Here is a 26,200-nt window from a genome sequence, read left to right on the forward strand (position 1 = left end):
GTTAGATGGCTTGATGATTTGTCTCCATTTGTTCAGTATACATCACAACCACAACCTGTACAGCTGCTAAATACCCAAACTGACCTTCCAATTCCAATTTAAGAAAATACCAAACACAAGTCAGCAATTTAACCCACCAGCATGCTTTGATAAAGGCTACGAAGTTGTATTCGAACCTTGCCAGGGATATGCATGCCGTTTGGCCAATTCACCAAGGATATTTTTGTACTTGGGGACAGGTCTAGTACGCATATATTTTGGCGGTAAACGTGGAGCAACGGCTAAAACGTTCACCATCTCCCGCCCCTAACTAACTTTCAAAACCGGAAGCACCTTCCAATGACTCTGAGATTATATAGCACCTCCAAGCCCTCCCCACCTTCCTTGTGGAAGAGAAGGGGGGTAAAAGCCCGCACATTCTCCCCTTCTTGCTCTGTTTCTCTCTCTCCTCAAGGCAGAGGGAAGGAGGAGGAGCAGCCAATCCCTTCAGCCCCAGTTGTCCATATCCTTCTCCTGCTTCCCTGGTAAAAATGATGGCTTCCGACCTGGAACAGAGGCGGCGGAGGAAGATGGTGATCGCCAGCTCCTCCGCCACCCTCCTTCTCCTCTTGGTGGTCGGTACGGTGGCCACCACCATGTACCAGGCTGACGACAAACCCGCTGCAAACACCGGGACAATACGATCCACCACCAAGTCGGTGAAGATGCTGTGCGCGACCACCGACTACAAGGAGACCTGCGAGACGAGCCTTACCAAGATCGTGAACGGCAGCACATCCAACCCCAAGGATGTCCTCAAGGCCTCCGTCGTGGCAGTGATCGACGAGATCAGCAAGTCCTTCTCCCAATCCAGAGTCTTCAAAACTAACAACAGCCGGGTCCAGGATGCGATAGACGATTGCTGGGAGATGTACCAGGACTCCAAGGAGGATCTCAAGAAGACGCTGAGCAAAATCATCGACACCGGCCTCGAGGACCTCCCGGAGCAGGCCCTCAGCCTGAAGAACTGGCTGAGCGCCGTCTTCTTCTACCAGGAGACATGCGTCGATGGTTTCCCAGAGGGGGAGCTCAAGAACAAGATGAGGAGTGCGATGAAGACTTCCAAGGAGCTGACGAGCAATGCGCTCGCCATGATCGGGCAGGTGTCCGACTTCCTGACGATGCTCAACATCCCGGGATCCAGTCGCCGCCTCCTGTCGGTGGATGAGAAGCCTGTCATGAAGCGAGGCTACCCCTCGTGGGTTTCTGAAGGGGATCGCAGGTTGCTCAGGGAGTACCTCAACGTCAAGCTCCGGCCCAATGTAACGGTGGCAAAGGATGGAAGCGGGGATTTCCGCACCATCAATGAAGCGATCGATAAAGTACCACTCAAATATGATGGAAGGTAAGTCTTCTTTCTGCTCATTCCAACGGTTAAGTTAATGTGAATGTTAATCTGTTTCATAAAAATAGGTATGTGATCTACGTCAAGGAGGGGATCTACAACGAGGCAGTGAATTTGACAAGCAGGTATGTCGGCATCACGATGTACGGTGATGGACCCAAGAAGACCATCGTAACCGGAAACAAGAACTTCGTAGACGGCACAAAGACTTCGCACACCGCCACATTTGGTAGGTCAATTAGTTTCTTTTTTGTTCTTGTTGTTGTTGGTGTTGTAAATCGTCAATCAAATTCAAAGCTAAGGATGACTATAGACATCAATCAAAAATATTCACAAAGAAAATTACTTTACAAACAGTAGCCAAAAAAAATTGAGAATGGCGATCTTTCTTCTCAAAAAAATAAAAATTCATGGGAATTTTTTCTTTTTTTTCGAAAAAAATGTTTGTATATGGATAAATGGATCGACCACCATATTTTGCATACAAGATGAAAATTAAACATTACGGTTATTTTTTCAAACTTATTAAATCCATCTATTTTCATCGCAGTAGGCAAAGGATAGACTTGGTTCTGGTTTTCCATCTATTTGCAAAAGAATACTACTTATAATAATAAGGTACCACCGGGCTGGTCAGATCAATCATAGCACTTCAAATATATTTTATAAACCGTCAAAAAAAAAAATCCCGGATACCGAAACAAACCGCAACAAATAAAAGTGGAATCGGCCTCGAAAGCATGCAATGAGATCGCACCTCTGAGCTTAGCTCTTCTTATATATAAATGATAGAAATGATAGAGATCTTTCCCTCAAAACCTAGTTAGTAACACGTTACAATTTGGCAGTTGCTTCTGGAGAGGGGTTCATGGCCGTCGACATGGGGTTCCGCAACACGGCCGGCCCGGAAAAGCACCAGGCGGTGGCCCTCCGGGTGCAATCCGACCGGTCCATCTTCATCAACTGCCGGATGGAGGGGTACCAGGACACCCTCTACGCGCAGTCCCACCTCCAGTTCTACCGTCGCTGCGTCATCACCGGCACCATCGACTTCGTCTTCGGCGACGCCTCCGCCGTCTTCCAGAACTGCCTCTTCCTCCTCCGCCGCCCCCTCGATAAGCAGAAGAACATCGTGACCGCCCACGGCCGCGGCTACAGCCACGAGAACACCGGCTTCGTCATCCAGCACTGCAATATCAGGGCTGACAGGAGCCTCCACGAGGTCGAGGACAAGGTCGAGAACTACCTCGGCCGCCCCTGGAAGGAGTACTCCAGGACCATCTTCATCGAGAACCAGATCAGTAGCTTCATCCACCCGGCAGGCTACTTGCCCTGGGACCAGGAGTTCGGCCTCAAGACCCTCTACTACGCTGAGTACAACAACAAGGGCGAGGGCTCCAACGTCACCGACCGCATCAAGTGGCCGGGATTCCATGTCATCGACCGGAGGATGGCCGAGAATTTCACGGTCGCCAACTTCCTCGAGGGCGAGAGATGGATTCCCGACAGAGGAGTTCCTTCTGTTATGGGTCTATATTATCGCTGATCGATCTCTCACTGGAAAATGTGAGCTGCTTGTCTTCAGATGTAGCATGAGCAAGTGAAGGTGGCATACGTATATATGGTGGGGTTGGCGCGATGGAGGAGAAACAACTCGACTTCTCGTCTTTATTGAGATGGTTCTGTCTTGCTTCAAACAGTGAGATTTGTTATCTTCAAACAGTGAGATTCACGTTCGCGAGCTTGTTAGATGGGTGCAGGCACTACAAGGAGCATTAGCGGCACATTTTAAGGTTTTTATTGACGCTTATAAGCATGGATTAAAAACTTTCTGGCGCTTTCAAGCATTGGGAATTACCAATGATATTACCTTCGGCAATTAGCGACTATAAAATCATGAAACGAGGGAAACTAGAACAAAATTTCTAAACAATCCGATTATAAAAACAAAAAAAATCAAAAAAAATTAAAATTTAAGGTCGAAGCAAGAGAAGAAGATCCCGATCCTTGTCCTTGCCGGCTCCAAAATTCAAACATTGTGTGAATGCAGAATAAGAAGTTTAAGAGGAGGAGGAGAATGAGAGGAGAAAGTTGGCCACGGAGAGGGGGAGAAGGAGAAGGAGATGCGGTAGAGGAGAGCGATTTGGAGTCAGTCGGCGGAGGAGAAGGGCTGAGATCAGTGAAAAGGGCTGAGGAGGGAGGGGGTTGGTCGACGTGGGTTAGAAATTTAAGGCTGTGGAGGAAGGGGGTTAGGTTTTGTTTTGGGAAGGAATGGAATCCGACGACGCTTATAAGCATCATCTGATTTTTGGCTTACGCCGACACTTATTAGCGCCGATAATGGGTGGCGTACGGCGACGCTACACAAAGCGTCGATAGAATCTATTTTTTTTCGACACTTTTTAAAAATGTCGGCATTCTTTATTGCAGAAAAAAAATTGCCAACGTTTCTATCTAGCATCGGTAATATAGAATCGGCAAATAGGATTTTTATTGTAGCGAGGAAACCAAAGGTAGATTACAAAGATCGAAATATTTTGAAGTATCCAAGACTTTTAGCTTGTAACTCATTCCCCGACCATAAGAACAGGAGCTAGGGATGCAATTACCACTACTAGGGCACCTCTCTATTCACGTAACTTGGATGACTAGGATCCTCGGTAACATATCCGGGCCCGTGGTAGAGTCACACGTTTTGTCGCAAAGTTGCACGCTTTTTTTAGAAGGTCGCAGTGTCGCACTCTAGAGAAGAGAATGGCACAGCGTAAGTAATAAATCTCACTAGAAATTGGTGAAGTAATTTGTGAGACCAAGGTAATGGAGTCGTTGATAAGTGATAAATAAAAATATTGTTTTTTTTTTTTAAGAAATAGTTCGGAGCTGTTCTCCAAATAGTTGTATTATAATATTTGAGATCTTTTTCTTCTTGCCGTTGTGCTGCATGCAGCGCAAAGTAAGCTGGTTATTAGCGGTGTGCAAAATAAATTTGCCAGTTGGCCAGGTGCGGTTGAGAAATTCCAAATCTTTTAAGTATAGGTTTGATTTCGAATTATTTTAATCAGAATATTACTCCAATTCTAGCCATTCGGCCTAGCCTTTTGGACCAAATCAGGTCGGGCCAAGTGGGTTCGGGCCAGGACCTTGATTTGGAAAGGCATTTTAGGCTTAAGTTCCTAGTTTGGACGGTCACGTAGCCTGGCCAGGGTTTGCCCAATTCTAGCCCAACTTAAGTCGTGCTAGCTTTACAGGGTCAAATTCATTGGACACCTACTGCTAAACCTGCCTTGACGATCTTATGATGATTAAGTCAAACCATTGCCGGTTGAAAAAGTCTCCTGCAAAATTCAAGTTGTTGTCGCTTTCTTCCTTATGTAATCAACAACAATTGTCCTTTTCTTATCGAAAGGACACACACATATATTATATAAAAAATATATATAATATATTATGTATGTGTGTGTATGTGTATATATGTGTGTATGTGTGTATGTGTGTGTGTGTGTGTATATATATATATGTGTGTGTGTGTGTGTGTGTGTTGGAAAAAATATTGAATATCTCGACCTCGGTCCAGACCTATATCTTTTACTCAAGAAGTAAGCCGAGGAGAACAACTTCGACCCCAGCTGACCTGTCGAAGTGAGCTATCTCGGCCCCGACCGAGGAGCCGATCAACCAAAAAGCCATCAATTGAAGAGAACAATCAACACGTGTCCACAAGAACTAACGGTCCCAACAACCGACAATTCTGGTAGCCCTTAGTCGTAACAGCGCCACGACCTGTGCCCCACCAGCACTGCCCACCATCCACGCGAACTGGCTCCCACTCCTCGGCCGTACTATCTACTGTTACCTGGCCATCATTGCATGCCACGTCAGACCAAGTAACGACAAAGTTGTCTTTCCTATATAAATGGCAACTCGGAAGACTTTAAGTTCACCGACCTTATTTATCATCTATTTAGTCCACTTCATCAAAATTGCTATGTTATGCTTTCCATGGTAGTTAGAAGCTGGTCAAGTTAAATAGTGGAGAACTCAAAGCCATTTCACACTTGAAGAGCGTATGTTATATTACGCATAGATATTACACTGTTGAAATTTTCTCCCTCCTACGATGTTACTTCGTTATTTTGCCTTAGAAATTGGAGGATTTCTCATTGGAAGCTCTCCGACAAGCGAGTTTTTTTTGTAGGCCATCTTTGGAGGAGAGCCATCCTCCACAACTTAACCAGCTTGCACAACTCATTTCGAGTCGGCCTCAGAGTCATTTGAGCTGCTCTCCTACCTTAGCTTGGATTTGGCGGCAACAATATGTATATATTTGTTGTCCATATCATAATTTCATCTAATCGGAAGCAGAGGAGGGCCGTTGAAAATGTTAAATGAAACGAGCAAGCCCACTGAATTTTCCTTGGAGTATATGAGCATTGCGGTTGACAACAGAGACATTGCAACTATAGAAAGTACAGGTGCATGGTTCCACTGAAGAGCTACCAAATCATTAATCTAAAGATAAAAACAAAGTTGAATATTTCTTCCACAGCCAAACTACCAGTTTAAGCAAAAAATATTGGCATAATCCCCGGATTTATGTCGGTTTTTTATTGCAATCTTATTACATGATTACAGACTTGTTAAGATTTTTACTTCTTACATTCACCATAACCAGTATACTATTCTGTTTTATTTAAATCAACGAACTTATCCAATGCAGCGTCGATTAAAGAGATCTCTTTACGTCAAACCAAAAGGTAGGCATCTACATTTGCAGCACAACCCGATTCAGGACACTGGATTACACTTTAGCAAGAAATCAAAGCCACAGTAGCCCATGAACAGGAACAGCTTATGAAACTAATGAATTAGATAGACAGTGAAAAACATTATTTTCAGCATATTATGATGAATATAATAGGTTAATGGCTAGGTGATCATTGCTATTTAGATATCGATTATGTATTTACCATATATCATGGTTTAAGTTTCAGAGTCTAGACACGCAAGTCTAGTTGTTAAGTTTTCTGCCCTTCTTTCTGTCTATCGTTTCTGTTGTTGAGAGCGAGGGTTGAGCGGTGCGTCATGCTTCCACTTCGTACATCTCCACTATGATATGCATGTATCCCACATGTCATATTTTAGTTTTTTTCAAAAAAGTCCAGTTGTCATCTAACAAAAATTTGCACCGTTTTCAACAAATTCAGGCGGACTGGACGATGCGGTAGCCGAAAAAACGATGGGCGAAGCTCCCACGGATTTAACGGTTGAATGTTCTCTGAGGTGGAAAACCCAACTAATTAACTCCTCCCCGATATTTGTGTCCCGTCTCCTTGCTCACCATTTGACCTACTCATCTGGCAGGTCGGGCCGGGTTGAAGCCTTGGGCCTAAGAACAAACAAAGCTCAAGCCGGGTCTGACCCGATCTTTGAGCCTACTTTCTAAACTGGAGCTCAGGAGCTACAGACTTCGGGCTGGACCTTGGGCTTTATTGTGAGAATTCGTGCGGACGTATATTTAGTCCCGCATTAATTATTCGCTAGGTAGATCTTGGATACTTATATAGCCATTTTAGATGAAGTTCTAGATTGTTACATTTATATAAAAGTAAGCTGTATATCGATTGACTTCGATCCCACATCGATGACTGTGACTGAAGGTAGAGTACCCATCAAAGGCAGAGGTTGAGGGACTGTAGCAAATAAATCATGGCATTGGTAAGGTTCGAAGGGTGAGGGGTGGTGGTGGAGAACCCCTTGGCCTTTTGGAGTAGATGTACGATTGGGAAGCATTGGATCACTACACAGTCCTATGGAGCTTGCTATCCTCCTTGATCTTTATCTTGATTTCAAGAATGTCATGGCATAGTGACCGAGCGACACAACATCTATAAGAACCCGTGCGAGCGTGTGTTTAGTTTTATAGCCGCTATGCATAGGGTAGATCTTAGGCACTTAACCAAATAACCCAAATAATGCATTTCTGTTTAGTTTTTTTGAATAAGGTCCTCGTTTATTACAAACAGTATCAGAATGGACTTGATCCATGGCCTATGTGGATTAGGAGATATTGCAACACAGGCCCATTAGAGTTAATCATGGTCGATCGTGGTGCTTTTGATTAAATTTGAATGCATTTGGATCCTTAGCCTACTGCGGATGCCAGAGCTTAAATAAAGGGAGTATGTGAGGACTTATGTAGGCGTGTGTTTAGTCCCAAATTGGCTAAATCTCGGGTACTTAGGTTGACTAGATCTTGAGTACTTAGGTAGGCCCAAAGAACTTAAATAATACTTTTCATAAACCTAAACCTAGCTTCAAGTTTGTGCAAGCTCAAATTTTAAACCCAGCCCGATCTGCTAGGCTTAAAGTCTAGGTCTAAACTTGTACGGAATGTAGCAGGCTTAGATAGGCCAGTCAGGCCATCCAGCATGCGAATAGGTATATCACTCGGTAAAGGCAAACTCTTAATGCGTTTCTTAGCACATCATTGAAACTAAAAAAAAAGAGACAAAGATTGTGGTTTGTGCTTTGTTATCAAATGTTGCACGCCAATTGCCACCCAGTTTTTTTTTCTTGACCACCCGTTACTAAGACTACAAAGGGGTCAGATTGACCTGTGACACGACCCGACCTAACCTGCTTAGACCCGATCTAACCTATTTTGGAGAACCCATGGGGCCAATCTGATTCTAAAATTGGACCTATTCCATATTTCGGCTAGGGTATGGATTTACTGAATTAAAACCCGACTCGACTCGTTTGAATTTTGGGCAATTTTGGGTTTCTAACGCTACGACCTGACCTGATATGAACTGAACCCGATAAACCATTTGGGCCCGTAAAAGCCCGAACCCGTGTTGTTCTCTAAGTTATGCCTTATAACTAATATGCATGTCCTGTATGTGAGTAGTATTTTCATCTTGAGTTTATAGCTCCAATTCAAAACATAGAATGATTCATGCAATTTCATTGCTTGGTTTTGAAGGTTTATTAAATAATAATGAGCATTTGTAGCAACAAAGAAACAATTGGGCCTCAAAAAGGCTTGAGTATGAAGATATGGGTTGTTCTCTAGATAATCTGATTTGATGAGCACTGCATGTTATTTTTGCAGCCAGTTAACTTTATCCGATTCGTAGTTTTTTATCTTTCAATATCTAAAAGGAAAGTTATTGAGGCTGTTTTCTGCTTCACAGACATAGTTATACTCTTTCAAATCCATTAGGATCCGATCCGGATCCGAATCGGACTCAATCTGGATCCGAATTTTTTTGGGTTGGTATCGGATTATACATGGATCTGATTCGATTCGAATGATTCATTGGGCCAGAACTTTTAGTAATGGATTTGATATAATCTAATTCGGTCTTCTATTGGATTGGATTTGAGTTTAACATTAGAATCTGAGCAAAAAAAATTGGATTAGGTCGGGGTAACTTATAATCCATTGCATTTGGACCTATTGGATTGGATTTTTTCCTTTTCACCAAGTCAGTGGGCTCCCCAAGTTGGTTTGGCTCCAGACTCGAGAGAGACATTTTTTTTTAAATAATCTTTTTTGAATTTTGTTGCGATGGCTCGTCTTTAAGAGCCGCCTCAAATCACCATGGGACGATTCGCCACGGAAAGAGCGAAGAAGCTTGTGTTGGCTCCGGTCCCCGTCACTCTTATCAACAAATCTTCCCTTCTGCTGCCGCAGCGGCATCGGCCATGGGCTCCACTCAATCTCCTCCGGTTACTTTCGCTTCTATCAATCCAAAGGTGCGATTTTTTCTGGTTCGATCCTCCAAGATGCCTTCTTGGTCTCGTAGTTTTCTTTTCTCGATGATTTCGCGTATCGTGGTCTGAACTTTGTTCTGGGTTGGTCTAATGGGCGTTTCTTTTCTACGTTATTTTGGATCCACCGCTCAAAGGTGGCTTATCTTTACCCTTTTTTTTCGCTGATTTGATTGCTAAAGATTCGATTTTGATCGTTTGTTTGTGTTCGAATTTGGTATTCTTCTGTTATGATTTTTCTTTCCTTTTTATCGGCTATAGGAGGATTGGATTAATGGAACCGATGATGAATCTTTCGTATGAGCGACTTTGGGTTTTATGCTTACATGACTTCCTCCTCGTCCTGTGCTTCTGAATCTGGCTTCAATTTTAACAATTTTTTTTAGGCCTCCTTTTTTACTTCGATTGGCATCTTTATTTTTCTTTTTTGTTACTGCATCCGATTTCTTTCTGTTTTCTATGATCCATCAGTTTGTTTCATGAGTGTTTTTTTATTGGTAACTTTTTCTGTTCGTCAGTTAATGTGGTTTCCAACCTAGCTTTGATTCCCTCTTTCTTGAAATTAATGTTCCTCACCAGTCACCATGTGCTTGGATTAGTTTGTTGCAGAAGCTGCCATTTTCTGTATTAGTTTCAACAAAAAGAAACTCCCCTTTTAATGAGTGGCTTTGTCCTTTTTCTAGTCATTTTGGCTTGTCTGGGCAATCAGTTATTTCTGTACTTCAACAGTCAATTTGTGACCTATTTTTGGACCGCTTCTGTTATGCGGTCAGCTTTATGATATTTGTCAATATTTGCCGTGATTATTTTGGTTGTGGTTCATTTTAATTTCTTTGCGTTTTCTCAGGTTTTTTCCGTTTTGTTTCGCTGATACACAAAAGAAATCTTGCGATTTCTTACCAGAGTTTTGATTTATTAAAAATCCATAATGTTTTGTTAGATTGCCGTTTCTCTTACTTATCTGATTTCTGTTTTGTTATATTTATGTTCTCTTACTTACAATATATAGTTCTTGTCACTTTTTTTCTTTTCTGTTATCTGCTATCTATAATGTATTAGTTATGGTTATCTGGTTATTTATCTCATATTGCCACTTTTTAACGAGAGAGAGAGAGAGAGAGAGAGAGAGTGATGGCGTATGCCTTCTTACTGTTTTCTTTTGCTTTATTATACGCTTATGCACTTATTCATTCAGGTTTTAAAATGTGAGTATGCCGTCCGTGGAGAGATTGTCAGCCATGCCCAGGTACTTAGAGTTTCTAGCAATACAAATTCCATATTCTTTTCTATTCATTTATTGGATATTGTGGTGTATATGTGTAATAAGAAATAATCATTATGCATGATATTGGACCAGAAATATATACTGGCTCAGTTGTATGGTTCAAAAATGTTCTGAGCTTCTGAAGATAGAACTTTCTTCTTATTTATTAATTTAATGGCTGTCACGTAGCCATGGATGAAGATTTAAATTAATCTTTGGTACGGAAGATTCAAATTATTTTTTAGCTGCAAATCTAAACACAGTAGATTTTCCCTTTACTACAGATTCTTTTTGAGCATCTATTTTGGCAAGTCTCTTTGACTACATCAAGATGCATTGCAAACTGAATTTCCAGTCAACTTCTTCATTGTTTAGGGACAATTCTTACCATTATTTATGTCTTATTTGGTCTCGCCCTCCGCCTTTTTCGCTCTCCTTTTTTTTTTTTTACTTTCAATTAGAAATTGAGATACTCCCAGCACTGGGTATGTTGTATGGCCGAACCATTTAAAACTATTTTCTGATTTTATGCTCCGTTGGTATGACTTTCAGCTAGCATTTATCACTTCTAATTTTCTACTCCTACCAATTCTAACACTACTACACTAATTTTACTCTCATGTCCTGTCTAACTATTTATACATACTATGCAACTAGTTTCATTGTTGCTCATCAGGAATATAACTGCATAACATTCCTTTTAAATCTTTTTGGATTCTGATATACAGATATCCACCCCTTCTTATAGTGGAGCCATTGTAATGAAAGTAATTTGTTCTTTAAATGCCTTGCCATCACTGAAAATCAAAGAAATTTATGTTTTCGCAATCTGACCATATTAAATGTCTTATTTTCCGCATCATTTAGGATTCTCTTCTTCAGTAGTTCAAGAAGGACATTTTACAGTGGATACAAGATCATGTTCTGTTTCTGGAACTTGTCCCATTAGAATGTTTTAGAATGAAGGGTACAGGAACCTTGGCAATGCAACGGTGAATATTGGTGTTTGTGACTAATCAGATTCTGTTTATAATCTTTGGCAACTTATATCTTCTTAATTTCTTTATGTTGGATTAATCTGGAAAGTTTTATGTGCAAATGGTTATAGTACATTGCTACTTTCAGAATTTGGGATATATGTTGGTTGAATATAGCAAAAAGTCAAGCTAATTATTCTGCTGAATGCAATTGTCTACTTTTTTCCTAGCGCTTACAACAAGAGCTGCAAACAAAGCCGGATTTGCATCCCTTTGATGAGGTGTGTATTATGAATCCAATTTCCCTTTATTATATGTTAGTTAATGGGTAGTATTCTCCTTTTTATCATGTATTGTAATGTCTTTAGAGTAACATTCCATTTTCAAATTATGTTTGTATTAGAAACTTGTCACTTCAGATTGTGTATATTTTAGTTCATTAAATTTCTTTAATACTTCATTTTGAATTCCCAATTTTTCTGGCAGATACTTTATTGCAATATCGGGAATCCCCAGTCTCTTGGTCAGCAGCCAGTTACATTTTTCCGGGAGGTCAGTATTCTATTGAAGTTTAACTACAGTGAGGTTCAATCTATCTTTAAAACATATGGGTTCTATTTCAGGTTCTTGCCTTATGTGACCATCCATCCATTTTGGACAAAAGTGAAACTCATGCCTTATTCAGGTAAATATGAACCATAATCAGTATACATTGGCATCAAGAACTAAGTTTGTTAACTAATATTATTCACAAGCAATATCAGGGGCGATATTATAGAGATCTCTATTTTATATTGTGATATGCCACATGGCACTGTCTGAAAATATTAACCATGGGCATGAATAATTATGTAGGATCATTATATTCTTTATCCATAATTTAACCCATGGATCTCTGTTTTCTCCTTTTCATTTCTCTCTCGTCATTCTTTTACATGGAAGTTGAAGGATTTTCCCTGCAGGAAGGTGGAGGTTTTGGGTTCCTTGGAAAGACAAGGGACAATTCTCCCTTCTGGTCATATTATCATAACAAAAATGGATTTTTTTTGTTGTTGCAAATAACACCTTCCTTTACAGATTAATTGCATATAGATATTCGTCTTTAATCTATATGCATATCAGTACATCCCTTATCCCAGATTAGGATCTTAAACAATAGTGGAATATGTATTGCATTTTTCCTACATCTCCTCATTTGGTCTTTTTTAATTTCTAGCAGTGAGCTACAGAAGCTCCTCAATGTAGGGCTCAAATCGGATTGGATATGGATCAGATGCTATGATATCCATACCCATATTTGTTTTGTTTGACGAATACAAATACGGATATGGATGTTAGTCGGATGAAAAAATTCATATCCATATTTATTTTCAACGGATATGGATACAAATCGGATACTGAAAGTATGGATATAAATTGGATAATTAAACTTTATGACAACAAAATCAAAGATATTACTAAGTGAATGATAAATCAAGTTAACAGCATGTTAATATGATCATTTATTTTTCTTAAAAGTTCATGAATACTATATAAAATTAAATAAGATTACAAATGAAATCAGATATTCGAATACGGATCGGATAGTTATCTATCCATATCCATATTATTTTTTTTTGATGGATATGGATACAGATATTAGTCGATACTCAAATTTCTATTCATATTCAGATAGATTCAGATATGAAAACGGATCCGGAAGGATATTATCCGATCCACTTTCACCCCTACCTCAATGCCATCATATCCAGGTTTGAGCTATAATGAAGATCTCAATCCTAGCAATGGTGGTGGCAAGGAGAATCTTTAGTATCTCATTAACTAGATGCTCCAAAAGACTAAAGGACTAGGTAGAGGCATTAAAAGAAACGTGGTCAATGTTCCATTATGGCTGATAGAATATTAACTTGGAGGCTTATTGGGGAATTTCTTGCATAAGAAGGGTTGTTAAGCTGCACATTGTAAAAGAATGATCTCATACAATTAGATATGCTTTTAAATGACAAAGCAACCCGATAATGACATGAATTCGTAGAACCCAAATGTTTGTCTTTTTTTTTCTTTTTTGAACATATGTTTGTAGGAAACTTGGTTTCTGAGTTCTTTTACTATTGCTGTGTAGGAGCGTCTGGTCTAATGATGTGTTAGATACCCCTAACACATATTAGGCAACTAAAGAAAGGCAAATTTTGGATAGCATTTCTGCTTGTTTATTAACTGTTCCACATTCTTGTGTCAAGATTTATGACCTTCTGCCAACTTATGACTTTACATTTTTAAAGAAACACCTTATGCTATCACAGCTGAACTTCTATTTCTTGTTGCAGCTCGGATGCTATTGCACGAGCACGGCAGATTCTGGATTTGATTCCTGGTAGGGCAACAGGTGCATATAGTCATAGTCAGGTAGAAACATGCTTGGTAAATTACTCAAGTATATTCTCCTTTTAGTCCCATGACCTTGAGGATTTTTGCATTCTTTTGTTCCAGGGAATCAAAGGCTTACGTGATGCTATTGCTGCTGGAATTACTGCCCGTGATGGTTTCCCTGCCAATGCAGATGACATTTTCCTAACAGATGGAGCAAGCCCTGCAGTACCTACTTGACCTTATGATAATCTCTTTCCTAATATGAGTGAAGATAAATTACCTGCTTATATCCTTTGCTTTGCCCCTCTCAGGTGCACATGATGATGCAGTTATTGATAAGGTCCGAGAAAGATGGCATTCTCTGCCCCATACCTCAGTACCCATTATACTCTGCCTCAATTGCTCTCCATGGTGGCTCTCTTGTGCGTTCATTACCTAGCTATTAAAATTTACTATATATTATTTGCTATATCATAAAGATATGTCAGGCACCTTCCCAATAAGTCCAGTTTTCACCAAAAAAGTTTCTCTTGTTTATTTGCATTGTAATTTCATTATTAAAAGATAATTTAACCATATAATTGCTTATGTATTTGACTAGATTCTGAGTTTTTTATGGTTGTCTTATGTGACCAAGCATGTTCTTCCAGCATAGTTCATTTAGGCTAGAGAGATCCAGAATTTGTTTTAGAAGTTTGAATGTATGAAAAGGAACTAAACAAAAGAATTATTTTGTCTCAGGTCCCATATTACCTTGATGAAGCAGCAGGATGGGGACTGGAGATTTTCCAGGTTAAGAAGCAACTGGAAGATGCTCGATCCAAAGGCATTGCTGTTAGGGCAATAGTGGTGATAAATCCTGGCAATCCCACCGGACAGGTCTATAGTGAATATTTTCTGTACTTTTTATCCCTTTTTTTGGTTGGGTAGGGGGGTCACCATTGAAACCTTTGAAGTGGAAAACTGAACATTTTCTTAGTTTTCTGAAATGGTAATAAAGGACATTTTGCCTACTCAGTTGTAAGGATAATTTTGATAATACTTTGCGGTCACCATTTTGCAAGAGAAGGGTGCTATGTTACATATGCATGAACATTTAGTCCTCTGAAGTATTAAGAAGAATTCTTAATGGTTTTGGCTAAATGTTAGTTACACCAGAGCAACTCTTCTATCCCTACTTTTCTATGGTAGCGTGATGATAATTTTTTTGCACAGGTTTTTTTCTTCGTTTCAATTGTTGTAGTGTTATTTCTCCAGGTTCTTGCAGAGGAAAACCAGCGGGAAATAGTGGAGTTTTGCGAGAAAGAAGGCCTTGTTCTTCTAGCAGATGAGGTGAGATATGTATGCTAATGCTTTCTATAAGTTAAAAGCAATGTCAAAAGCCAGAATCAGCTTTCAATATGTGCTTCGGGACTTCAGGAGTTTTATTGAACTCAGCGCCTCTGGTTGCTAATGCACTGTCAAAATTTATCTACAGGTATACCAAGAAAATATCTATGTTGAAAACAAGAAATTTAACTCTTTCAAGAAGATTGCAAGGTCAATGGGATATGGCGAGAAAGATCTTTCTTTAGTGTCATGTCAGTCAGTTTCTAAAGGTATGGGTTCCCATTTTAGATTGAGAAACGTGTTCAACTTTGTCCTGAATATCCTTGGTTTATAGCTACAAGAATTATTGCTGTCTTTTCCACCAGGATACTATGGGGAATGTGGAAAACGTGGAGGCTACATGGAGGTAACTGGTTTCAGTGCAGATGTGAGAGAACAGATTTACAAAGTGGCATCAGTAAACCTCTGTTCCAACATCTCTGGCCAGATTCTTGCAAGCCTTGTTATGAATCCACCAAAGGTGAGTATCCTGTTGTTGTCAACTTATTTACTATCTTTCAGTGATTAAGCTTAGAAAACCTCTATTCTCAAAGGAACTACCAAAAGTATACCATGCGCATGAACGAGTATGTGAAAGTTTCATTCCCTTTATTGGCTGGTATGTCACTGAAAGAAACGACCTGGACGAACATGCAGGTTGGAGATGAATCATATGAATCCTTTGCTGCAGAAAAGAATGGGATCCTTTCATCTTTAGCTAGGCGTGCAAAGGTTAGTTTTAACCATTCTTTGGTTATGTTTATTCTTCTAAGAATTTGGAAAAGATCTACTGATTGTTTGTCCAGAAAAAAGTAGTAATCTTCTTTTGTTTGATTCATGCAATATGCGCTGGCCTTTTTTGATGACTTGCATTGTTAGAAAATGAACCTTTGATTTATGTTATTCACTTTTTCTTTTTCCGTGCGACAAGGGCTCCTTTAAGCTTATGAAGGTTTTGTTGTCCTCTTCATCTATTGGACACAGGCTTTGGAGGATGCATTCAATGGCTTAGTAGGTGTGACATGCAACAAGGCGGAGGGAGCAATGTATCTCTTCCCCCGTCTTCACCTGCCTCAGAAGGCAATTGAAGCTGCCAAAGCAGTTAATGCAGCCCCTGATGCATTCTACGCTCGCCGTCTTCTCGATGCCACTGGAATTGTCGTCGTTCCTGGATCCGGCTTTGGGCAGGTGAACTTGTTTATACTAAATTTATGAATATCTTCTTGTTTGTTATCAGCTAATATTGGATGCGCTAATATCAACAAGTAGCTGACTTCTGTAGCTGTACTCAGTTGGGTTGTGGTACTAACTATACTCTTTCTGTTTAACTTGGGAAAAGGTACCGGGAACATGGCATTTCAGATGCACAATCCTACCTCAGGAGGATAAGATCCCAGCCATCATCGCCCGTCTCAAGGCATTCCATGAATCATTTATGGGAGAGTTCTGTGACTGAGCCTTCTCTCCAACCCACCTGAGCTGCGTGGCTGAATTATCATCCGAGTCATCTCCCTGTTTGTTGTATGACATAGTTGAATCAGAATAAGCGAAACATCCATCCTTATTTTTCTCCCTTCCTGTGGATGGTGCAAGTGCATGTTGTCACTGACTGTTGTTTTCCTTTCAGTCACCAGTGGGTTGTGAAAGATGCTTCCATGCAGGTTATTTCATTTCCATGAACTACAAACTGCTTTGCATGTCACCTGAGGCCTGGGTAAGATGGGATTGGGTATAGGATAGATGCTGGGCATAGCCTCTCCTAACTCGGGCACGTTTTATTAAAAAAAGGAAAAAAAATGCTTTATATTGGGGTCTCAACTCTCAAATGGATTGTAGAACAATCGATTCAAGTTGGAGTCAGAGAGGAATGATACCTGCTTTTCTTTCTGGATGAGTACAGCCTCATCCTAATGAGAAGGTAAATGTGGCCGGACATTAATTTTTCTATCCCAAATTAGACATGACAGGACGTATTGTACCGATCTAATATTAGTATTTAATATGGGTAGTATCCTGATATTGATATTCAGCATGCCAAAAAAATTTCATAGCATACCAACATATTGTTTTAGACACCACCAAATAGTGATACTCCTCGTCACCAAGTACGATAAAAACTCAGCCAACAGAGAGAAGCCTCGTGCCACCATCCCCTTCAGCTGCCGTTATGAGACCAGACAATGATGGGTTGGCCATTGTATATGTTACCTTCTGCAGATCTTGACCATTTCAACTCTAGTAATCCTCAGTGACCATTGAGGGCGTTCTAAAGGTCAGTAAGATTTCTCAACACATGATGATAAAACTGCATTGCTGTAAAGCTTGTTTTTTGTGAAAAAAAATCAGGCAGAAACCTGTCTTTCGGTACAAGACTGATTTTTAAAGGATCACCGACCTCTAAAAAAAGCCTCATGCAAACCGAGTACCAATGAAGGGATTTATCTGTATTATCAGAACAGTCAATGCTAGTGGTACTTGACTAACAAAAGAGATTCAGGCATTGGCTGTAGAAGTCTTTACCATTGCATGGTAAGGTATTAAAAGAAATTTCTTCCATCGAACAAGACTAGTTCATGTTGCCATTCTACCAGCAGCAGCAGCAGAAGTGTTCTCCAAATAAACATGTTCTCCAAATAAACAAATATATGTTTATGGCGAAGGCAAAGAGACAGCACAAAGGTATATGGATAATTTATAGGCGAGCAATGACAGCCTCGACCTCAGAAGGGGAGTATAGATGATAAGTTGGAGCAACCTTGGCAATATCAACATTGTTTGGAGTTACCTGGACAAAACATAAGTTATCATCAGCAAGATCTTAACAAACCAGTTTAAATAATTACAATTATCATTAGGGAAAGAGAAACAATTGACCACCCAAAAGAAGCCTGATTTTATCAAGTTGGGCACTGCTAATAAGGAAACTGATTCAGCTCAAGGCAAAATATCGCATTCCCAACAAGTGAAGCCAAATTACAAATTCCAACATATATAAAAGAAGGTACCCAAAAATTTATTTGTTCTTAAAAAAAAGCTAAGCAGTTCTACCTTCTCCTCCATCACTTGCTTCAAAATAGAAAGAGCTATTGTTTCAGCCTCTTGAAGGGTCAAGTCCTGCACCAGCAGATCGTACCATCAAAAACTATGTACCACTGAAATTAGTTGACTGAGAAAAGTACACTAGAGATCTAACTCAATATAATTGGAAGACTTGAAACAATGAATTCTTTCTATCATATCTTTCTATACTGCAACCAGGCAATCAAAATTCTAAAACCTAGACAGCTGGCTCGCTGACCTTATTGTATTGCTCCTGAAGAGAGCTGTCAGCTCCTTCCGAACCTGACCCTATTGCTTTTGCATTGCATTGCCAAAACGTGCCAGATGGGTCTGTGTGGTACCTGTACAGCATAATTCTTCAACTATCAGTCTCATAATGTAGTAACCCAAAATAAAGAAGTTGCATTTTTGGATTGACAACTATTACACCCAGATTGGATGGCCTGAAGCCAAATTCATAAAATGTTAGATGCAGTAAGAATTCGTAGATTCAAAAATCTGACTTGAATAGGTGAGGTTTAGGCATAATTCCGATAACCTTGCCAGAGTAAAGAAAGATAAAATCATACAAGGAAACTGCCACCTAGACTGGTGGTCCTCACCCCTACCGACAATTACTTCAGCACTAACTCTAATATTTAAGGGTTTGTCAATCATCATCATTCTTCATTATCATTAATTACTTGGGTGACTACTTCCTAAGAAGCATTATGAGAAAGTTGAAGTTCTTTTTTTTTTTTTTTGGAATGAACTCCACTATAAAAAATGTCTAGATAAATATAATGAAGCTCATCACCACGAGTTAGTAGCAACAACTGAAAAGAAAAAGAATCACCCCAATCACCATTCCCTTGATTCAGACCATAACCAGCCAGCCATTCTGCTAGCCGGTTCCTCTCACTGTAAATTGTGAGACGCCCAGGAGCAATCTTTACCAATCTTCCAGATATCCAGAAGAGGATCATGACTGACCATTGAAAGAAAGTTGAGGTTCAGTAACTTGCCCACATCTCTTTTTTGCAGAATAAGTTTGATCAGCAGATTGCAAGTAACAACCGTTCAATTATCCTCAACATGAATAACAAAAATTTGGCCACATACTATCAGCAAAACTTCAAAATTAATGACAACTATTAAGAGGTTAAAGACAAAAAAAAAGATTAGTTCCAGTAGTTGTTAAATATGATAATCCATGGCCATTACATAAGCAGCCTGCATAAATAATTCAATGCATTATAATTTGTAAAATTCACTAATCATAAGAAAGCATACAAAGACAAACCAGCAAAATATATATATTGGCCTTCTACTTGGGTAATTGGATATGAGAATTTGATTCATCAAAGAGTTGTGAAAAATAGTTTCATGTCACTGAAAGTAGTGGGTACTTACAGGCACGGCCCGTTTTCATCATGACCAGCAATCAGAAGAGACACCCCAAAAGGTCGTGACTGGACAAGAAATTCAATTGTTAGAATTTTTTTTCATAGTCAAAATAAGAAGTTTGTTATTTGGCATTACATCTAAGAAGTGCAAATCAACCGCAATAAAATAATTGTAACTATTCGGTGTATCCATGAATAATTGTTGTTGTTCCTCTGAAGCTGAACAATCAAGAAAGATTTTCTTTCGAGTAGATCAAAAATCTCGAGAGAGCTATATCTTTCTGCTAAACTAATTTACATAGTTTGAGGGGGCTTCCCAATTTCCTGTCTTGGTTGTTTCTTATCTGTTGACGAAGGGGGTTTAATCCACTTTCCGGAGAAGGAAGAATAAAGAAAGATTTTCAAATGTTAGTTTACAAGATTTAAACATCATTTGTAGTACCATCTCTTGTATGTCGATTTCCGAAGAAAGAAAGGTCTGGAAGGTAGATATTTGCCCTATGCAGAGTGCTGATTTTCGGCAGCTTAAAGTAGCCTTCAGTTTAGTCTTAACTGGGAGGCCTTGTCCCATTAATATGGAAGCAGTCACCTAGTTGTGAGAACTATTTGCTTGACATCATTATTGCCACATTCCTAAAACAGGCCATTACAGATACAGTATGAGCATGCAATTATACCTAGAAAATCAGTTGGCAGGTGAAGCACTTAGTGTTATTTTTCCCCTTGGTAGTCAAGATCAGCAATATTAAGCAGCATAAAGAACTTCCAAAGATATCAATGTTACTACAAGTTGCAAAACAAGGAGAGATGAAATTTCTGAAAAGTTTGTTCTGAAGATGTATTTTGCCCATAGCTTTATTGCATTCAATATTAGTGCAAGCAATAGATTGAAGTGACAAGGTGAATCCACCCCTGCCCCCAAATATATATATATAGACACACACACACACACACACACACACACACACAGAGAGAGAGAGAGAGAGAGAGATGACAAGTATGTGTTGACTCGAAGAAACTCCAGATAACAATGCAACTCTTAGAAGCACCTTATTTTACCATCTCCATACTTAAGACTAAAAGAAACATACAGGATGTAAAAGGTTTAGCAATGCTAACCATGGATTCTTCATCTCCTTCACCAAATCGAAGAGCAAGATCACATAGAGCTTGTGTAGTTGACTCAACAGTCATTGGCTCACCATAAGAAAACCTGTGATTCTGACGAATAAAGTACTTAAAAGTTAGTAATTAATGCTTGCTAAAATAGCTATGGTACTTAAGACTCTCAAGCAAAACCTTAAGGGTACCTGAGTTTCAACGCGGGCATGCTCAACAAGAGTCCGTGCATCAGCAATCAATCCACTCATTGCACAACCTATGTGATCATCAATCTCCATAATTTTCTCCACACTGCTTGGCTCCTGCAAAAATAGACTGTCATAAGTCCAAAACACAATGTTGAAAACTAGCATAAAAGACGAGGTCACACTTAAGCACTAGGAACAGCAAGTGTGTTAAAGATGCAGGAGGTGCAGAAAAAGGATATTTAAGCAAAGTTGCATACCCAATCCTGTGTTTGCCCAAAATATAGTTGTCTCTAATGGTCTGTGGGAATCTAAAATAAAATTCATCACAAACTTGGAGAAGAGTGCCTATGGTAATTTTGTTAGAAAGAACTTACGGTTGGAAACAAAGGTTTTACTCTGACACAGCTTAAAAGGGGGAGTTTCCATTGAGTTTGTCAACAAAAAAGAATACAGTTTAAGAAATTATATGGATTTTCAAGTGAAAATGAATGGCAGGCTTATAATAAGGGTCTTGAGAAAGAATAGTGTACAAGATTGCATTAAATTCACTACAAAGGGAATCTGTCACATATAACTGCACTGATCTAGTTATTATAACATCATAGCTGGGGAGAAGGCCCAAAATTAGTATGATATACTTTGTTATAAACATTACTTTCTAAAATATAAAAATGATACAGATGCCAGATATGTTCCAGGTAACTACTTGTCATGTCAGCCAACCACTCAAGTAGATTAAAATAAGAAGCTGAATATATCGCATGCAAATATCATAACCAAAAAGAAGCCAAAAACTGCCAAATATGTAGGCAATGTTGTAGTCTAACAAATGCTAGTATAATGTGATTTCAAAAGTAGACATGAATTCCCAAGCACTTGCTAGTTCTGACAATTAATGATTGTAAATAAATGAAAAACAATTTAAAATTAAACATAACCTAGACAATTTGTATCACTGAAAGAGCATGATCTGCTCAAAACTGATGAACTGGAGGAGAGATGGACAAGGGCCGAGCTAGGAATCATCCATCCTCTGCTACTACTATGCACTAACTAAAGTTTTGATTTAAGCATGAATGAATCGGGTTTCTTAATGTTGTTACTGATATCTAATGCGAGAACTTATAGTGTCACAAAATAATATTCTATATGCATTATTACCTCAATCCTCTTGTAATAATTATACACAAGATGGCTTTCCACATATTGCAAAAGAAGTGGTTATCTATTGCTACATCTTGATTTAGGAATGTGCACCAGTAACATAGTGAAAAAAGAAAAAAAATGATTTTGTCCTACCTATGAATATAAGCATGAAAGAAAATTGTGTATTTGTAGCATTATATCAAATTATTTTATGTTATATTCTTTATAGCTTGAGGGCAGGAGAGCAAAGGAGACAATTATCTTTCTTGGCAAAGTTGGCAACTATAAAGTGAAAAGAACTTGGTGAATCATGCCATGAGAAAGAAACAAGGGCGACCACAAGCCATGAGTAGGGTAAGAAGGAAGGAAGCAAGTCGGAAGAAAAGAGGGATGGAGAACATGAAGGAAGTAAAATTGAGACCAGTTTAGATGGCGTCCTTCAGTTCAACATTGATCTTATCAAAACCATCATATTTGAAAACATAATAAAACGAAGTAAAAAAACTTTAGTAACACAAATCTTACATACAATAATTGCACAACTGTTTTTGAGCTTTCCTATTGCTCCCCTTTTAGGCTCTAAGGTGTGGAGCAATGGCACAGCTCCCCATCAGCTACATAACTCCTTGAGATTTTTGTGGTGTGTTCAAACTACATAAGGGAAGTTATGAGTAGCAGTTGGGATCTCTAAATAAGGGAGTACAAACACATTTCAAGAGCCTTTTCATGTTGAGAAAGGGGGCACCCAAACTAAAAATTGATTTATTTCAAATTCTTTTGTGGGAGAAGAAGGGGGCACAGGTAGGGCTGAGAGTGGGTTGGATAAAATCTGACCAAATTCATATTGGGTCAGTTTCAAATATAAGGATCAATATCCAATTAGATCTAGATATGATTCAGATACAAAGGGGAAAAATGTCAAATGCAAAGAGGATATTGTTTCTAAATTTTTTCTTCAAGAATATCCAGACACTATAGCTTTTTTTTTGATTCGGATTCAAATATCTTAATACTCAGTGGAAAAAATAAACCTAGTTTATTGAAAGTGAGAACAGAGGCTGGCCTAATATCAGCATGGATGAGGGCACATTTATGGTGATGAGGGAGAGGGCCTTTAATTATCTGAATTCTGCATATTAAGTACAAGCTACTCTCTTCTGGAAACATCTATATGCCTGCCAAGATTGTATTTAATTAAATTTCAACTCCATTCTTCTTATCTTTTATGAATATAAGATTTCATGTTAGTTGTCCTTCTTAAACTTTCTAGGCTCAAGGTAGTTTCTGATTTGCATCCATATCCATATTTCTTCTAAATGGATATGATTGATATTTGATTCATATTCATATCTGTAACTGTTCAGAACATATATAAACACAAATACCATGAGCCATTTAACATTTACATCAATGTTTGTATTTGCCTCATAAATATTGATACAAATATGGATAGACCAATGTGGCAATATTTGATCCATATCAGATCTGTTTTAAGCCCTTGGAGGGGCCAAACAATGGAGAGTCCAAGGGCCAAAGGATACATCTGTATTTTCGCTAACCAATCCCACCCTTCAGGCCCATTTGGTCCCACCCTTGGAGATGGAGAAGAAAGGGGAACTCATTATAAATCAAATGAAAAAAAAAAAATGCACATATGTTGTTCCTAATGGATTTGTCTTTCTTCCGATTAAAAAACAGCTTATCATCAATTTCATGTGCATCATGTTGGATAATAGAAGAAGATTGACATGGTAGTGTTCTCGCAATTCCATGATCTGGATGCCCCTCCATGTGATCTCCACATAGTCAAACTAAACCATCCACATTCCCTGCCTAGTAGGCCAAAGGCATCAATTCGAAAAGATTTTGATGGGAGAACAAAAGGGACAAGTACTGAACATGAGGGGTTGATGAGGAAGACCGAAAAGATGATCGTAAAGGATGGGTAGAACTCAAGGAACTGCAGCTCACTACTCTCAGCTGAACCCAAGACAGATTAGGATATAGATGCAATTGACCCCCTATCCTCATTCCGGTGTGTTTTGGTGCTGGAAAAATATGATTTTCAAAAGAATCGAATGAGAATGTATTCTGAATAATATTAACTTTCATGAAAAAAATCAACCAACATTTGTCAGATTTGGGAGAAAAATCAGAACAAACAGTTTAGCCCTCTTATTTCTTGGATTCAGAAATCCAAGAATTAGGATACCAATATATAGACACAAAATATGGTCCACCAGGAGCGAGAATTCCTAGGAATATTTGCAACATTCCATTTCTGAACAAAAGAGCCATTCACACTCCAATTATTTTCAAAATTTCACACTTCGACTGTTTGAAGTTCTCTGCTTGCTTCAATGGGAAAGGAACTCGTAAATAGATTAATCTCCATACAGCCTAAACATGGGAACTCTTCTCCAAGCTTTAGAAATTTCTCAACTAAAGTGAGATGAGTATGAACCAGATTACAATGGAAAAGCATCTCAAAAATAAGGGGCATCTAAATGATCAGGTGGGATGACAGACATTTAAAAGACACCACATGGAATTAGGATTGTGATGATTTAAAGCACCTAAAACATGATCTGAACTTCCACAGGTAATATAGGCAACACTCTAAGAAGTTGTACCTGCAAATTTTGGCTTCCTTTCAGGCATATGTCTCTGTTCTTTACTATTTAAGACCAGATGCTCACATGATGGCATCCCCACCCTTTATTTAGACATTTGATCAGAATAACCAATGAAACTTTGCTTTACATGGAGATCAGTCTCAAGGAAAAAACAAAGAGGTGCAAAATTCTAAAATTTTTATGGGAGTAAAAGGCAAGTATTAAACGAACTAAAAACCTAGGGGTCTCGCACCTCTATCTTAATCAGAAAACAAGTTGCATCTTTTTTGATTACCACACAGCAAACTAAGAAATAAAGATAAAAATAGTAGACCTTAACATCAGCAATTGAACTCAAGCAAAAGGATGACCCTCAGAATAGATCAATTAGAGAGCTAACATAATTATCAGATTTTGATAAATGATACTGACAGTACAGAGTCCTTTTGCGCAAGATGCGAGGTTCCAAATCAAAATCTTAAAAAGAGAGAAGAACCAACAACATTAAACCGGTATGCAAGTAGGTGCAAATAACGACCCAACGATCTCGCACCAGAAATTCAAAAATACCACCATTTAACAGTTTCAGTCAACAAGGATTCAAAATTTACAGCCAGAACTAAATTCTTTGAAGAAAGAGAGGTTAACCCAATTGGGCCGATACCAGCAGGGGGGAGGTCACGCGCTTCTCGACCGCGAGCACCACGCCCTCCTTCGTCTTCAAACCAATCGCCGTCGAACCCAACTAAAAAAAAAAAAACGTAAAAATATTGAAAATTTCCAAGAAATTAGACCCGGAGAAAGGGAAAGGCGCTACCTTGATGGCCTCGATTGCGTATTCGACCTGGAACAACCTCCCCTCCGGCGAGAAGGTGTTGACCCCTCGGTCGTACTCCGTCCTTGAACCAAAAACCCGCAGATCATTTGTTTGATCGAAAGTTATCGAAGTTTTACGGAAAAGACGGGTGCGATTGGAGTGGAGGAGGGCTCACCTGGTGAGGAACATATCGGAAGAAAGGACTGGAAACGCGAACCCTAGAGATCGGCGGAGGAGAGAGAGCGTGCGTGCGGGGAGACGGAAAGAGGGAGCAGTGGAGAGGTTTTATTTGGATCCGCTCCGCGATATAAAGCTTGGCCCCGACTTGAGAGGCAAGGCAGATTCGGAGTTCGATGGAAGTGAAATGCAATATGAGGGTCTTTTTGTCAATATGAGAATAACAGGGAAGGGAGAAGCCGGCGGGTGGGGGGTGGTTCTATATACACCCCCCCTATTGCTCAGGACACCCCCCAAAAATTAAAAAAAAATTAAATACTCTCTACACCCCCCATTTGCTAAGGACACCCCTAAAAAATTGAAAATTCCTAAATTACCCCCCACCCTCCCCACCCCCTCACCTAAATTGCTCTCTACACCCCCCAAACCCCCCCCCACCCCGCTCTTCCCCTCCAAAACACCTCGCCAACGCCCAAAACCCCCCGTTCCCCCTTCTCCCTCTCGTCGCCGGCATTCTCCCGATCTCCGACCACCTCGCCGGCTTCTCCCGG

At 39.5% G+C, this 26,200-nt stretch overlaps 3 protein-coding genes across 3 annotated transcripts; 2 read left to right on the forward strand and 1 right to left on the reverse strand.

Moving 5' to 3' along the window:
* The first annotated feature begins 394 nt into the window (after positions 1 to 394).
* Positions 395 to 3,231, forward strand: LOC103714832 (pectinesterase-like). The gene is made up of 3 exons (XM_008802258.4): positions 395 to 1,384; positions 1,453 to 1,613; positions 2,233 to 3,231. The coding sequence occupies exons 1-3, from the start codon at positions 531 to 533 to the stop codon at positions 2,928 to 2,930; spliced, it is 1,713 nt and encodes a 570-aa protein (XP_008800480.2). The 5' UTR covers positions 395 to 530; the 3' UTR covers positions 2,931 to 3,231.
* A 5,757-nt stretch (positions 3,232 to 8,988) lies between these two features.
* On the forward strand, positions 8,989 to 16,841 carry LOC103714861 (alanine aminotransferase 2-like). The gene is made up of 15 exons (XM_026807604.2): positions 8,989 to 9,145; positions 10,356 to 10,406; positions 11,632 to 11,682; positions 11,888 to 11,953; positions 12,025 to 12,086; positions 13,729 to 13,807; positions 13,892 to 13,996; positions 14,083 to 14,193; positions 14,513 to 14,650; positions 15,029 to 15,103; positions 15,249 to 15,369; positions 15,466 to 15,620; positions 15,797 to 15,871; positions 16,124 to 16,327; positions 16,479 to 16,841. The coding sequence occupies exons 1-15, from the start codon at positions 9,095 to 9,097 to the stop codon at positions 16,593 to 16,595; spliced, it is 1,461 nt and encodes a 486-aa protein (XP_026663405.2). The 5' UTR covers positions 8,989 to 9,094; the 3' UTR covers positions 16,596 to 16,841.
* A 592-nt stretch (positions 16,842 to 17,433) lies between these two features.
* LOC103714831 (proteasome subunit alpha type-5) lies at positions 17,434 to 25,809 on the reverse strand. Its single transcript, XM_008802257.4, has 9 exons — positions 25,648 to 25,809; positions 25,473 to 25,554; positions 25,320 to 25,400; positions 20,895 to 21,008; positions 20,704 to 20,805; positions 19,592 to 19,650; positions 18,438 to 18,540; positions 18,188 to 18,253; positions 17,434 to 17,924 (listed from the first exon to the last, which is right to left on the reverse strand). The coding sequence occupies exons 1-9, from the start codon at positions 25,659 to 25,661 to the stop codon at positions 17,832 to 17,834; spliced, it is 714 nt and encodes a 237-aa protein (XP_008800479.1). The 5' UTR covers positions 25,662 to 25,809; the 3' UTR covers positions 17,434 to 17,831.
* Between the last annotated feature and the right edge of the window lie 391 nt (positions 25,810 to 26,200).

The sequence above is a fragment of the Phoenix dactylifera genome, chromosome 15, assembly GCF_009389715.1.
Source record: "Phoenix dactylifera cultivar Barhee BC4 chromosome 15, palm_55x_up_171113_PBpolish2nd_filt_p, whole genome shotgun sequence".
NCBI classification, from domain to species: Eukaryota; Viridiplantae; Streptophyta; class Magnoliopsida; order Arecales; family Arecaceae; genus Phoenix; species Phoenix dactylifera.

Coding starts and splice junctions, on each gene's coding strand:
- LOC103714831 (XM_008802257.4), bottom strand. Junction 25,401..25,472: donor ACGCAATCGAGGCCATCAAG/GTAGCGCCTTTC, acceptor TTTTTTTTTTAG/TTGGGTTCGACGGCGATTGG. Junction 18,541..19,591: donor GATGAAAACGGGCCGTGCCT/GTAAGTACCCAC, acceptor TATGCTGTACAG/GTACCACACAGACCCATCTG.
- LOC103714861 (XM_026807604.2), top strand. CDS start 9,095: ATGGGCTCCACTCAATCTCCTCCGGTTACTTTCGCTTCTATCAATCCA. Junction 11,954..12,024: donor CAGTTACATTTTTCCGGGAG/GTCAGTATTCTA, acceptor GTTCTATTTCAG/GTTCTTGCCTTATGTGACCA. Junction 14,651..15,028: donor CTGGCAATCCCACCGGACAG/GTCTATAGTGAA, acceptor TTATTTCTCCAG/GTTCTTGCAGAGGAAAACCA.
- LOC103714832 (XM_008802258.4), top strand. CDS start 531: ATGATGGCTTCCGACCTGGAACAGAGGCGGCGGAGGAAGATGGTGATC. Junction 1,385..1,452: donor CCACTCAAATATGATGGAAG/GTAAGTCTTCTT, acceptor TCATAAAAATAG/GTATGTGATCTACGTCAAGG. Junction 1,614..2,232: donor TTCGCACACCGCCACATTTG/GTAGGTCAATTA, acceptor ACAATTTGGCAG/TTGCTTCTGGAGAGGGGTTC.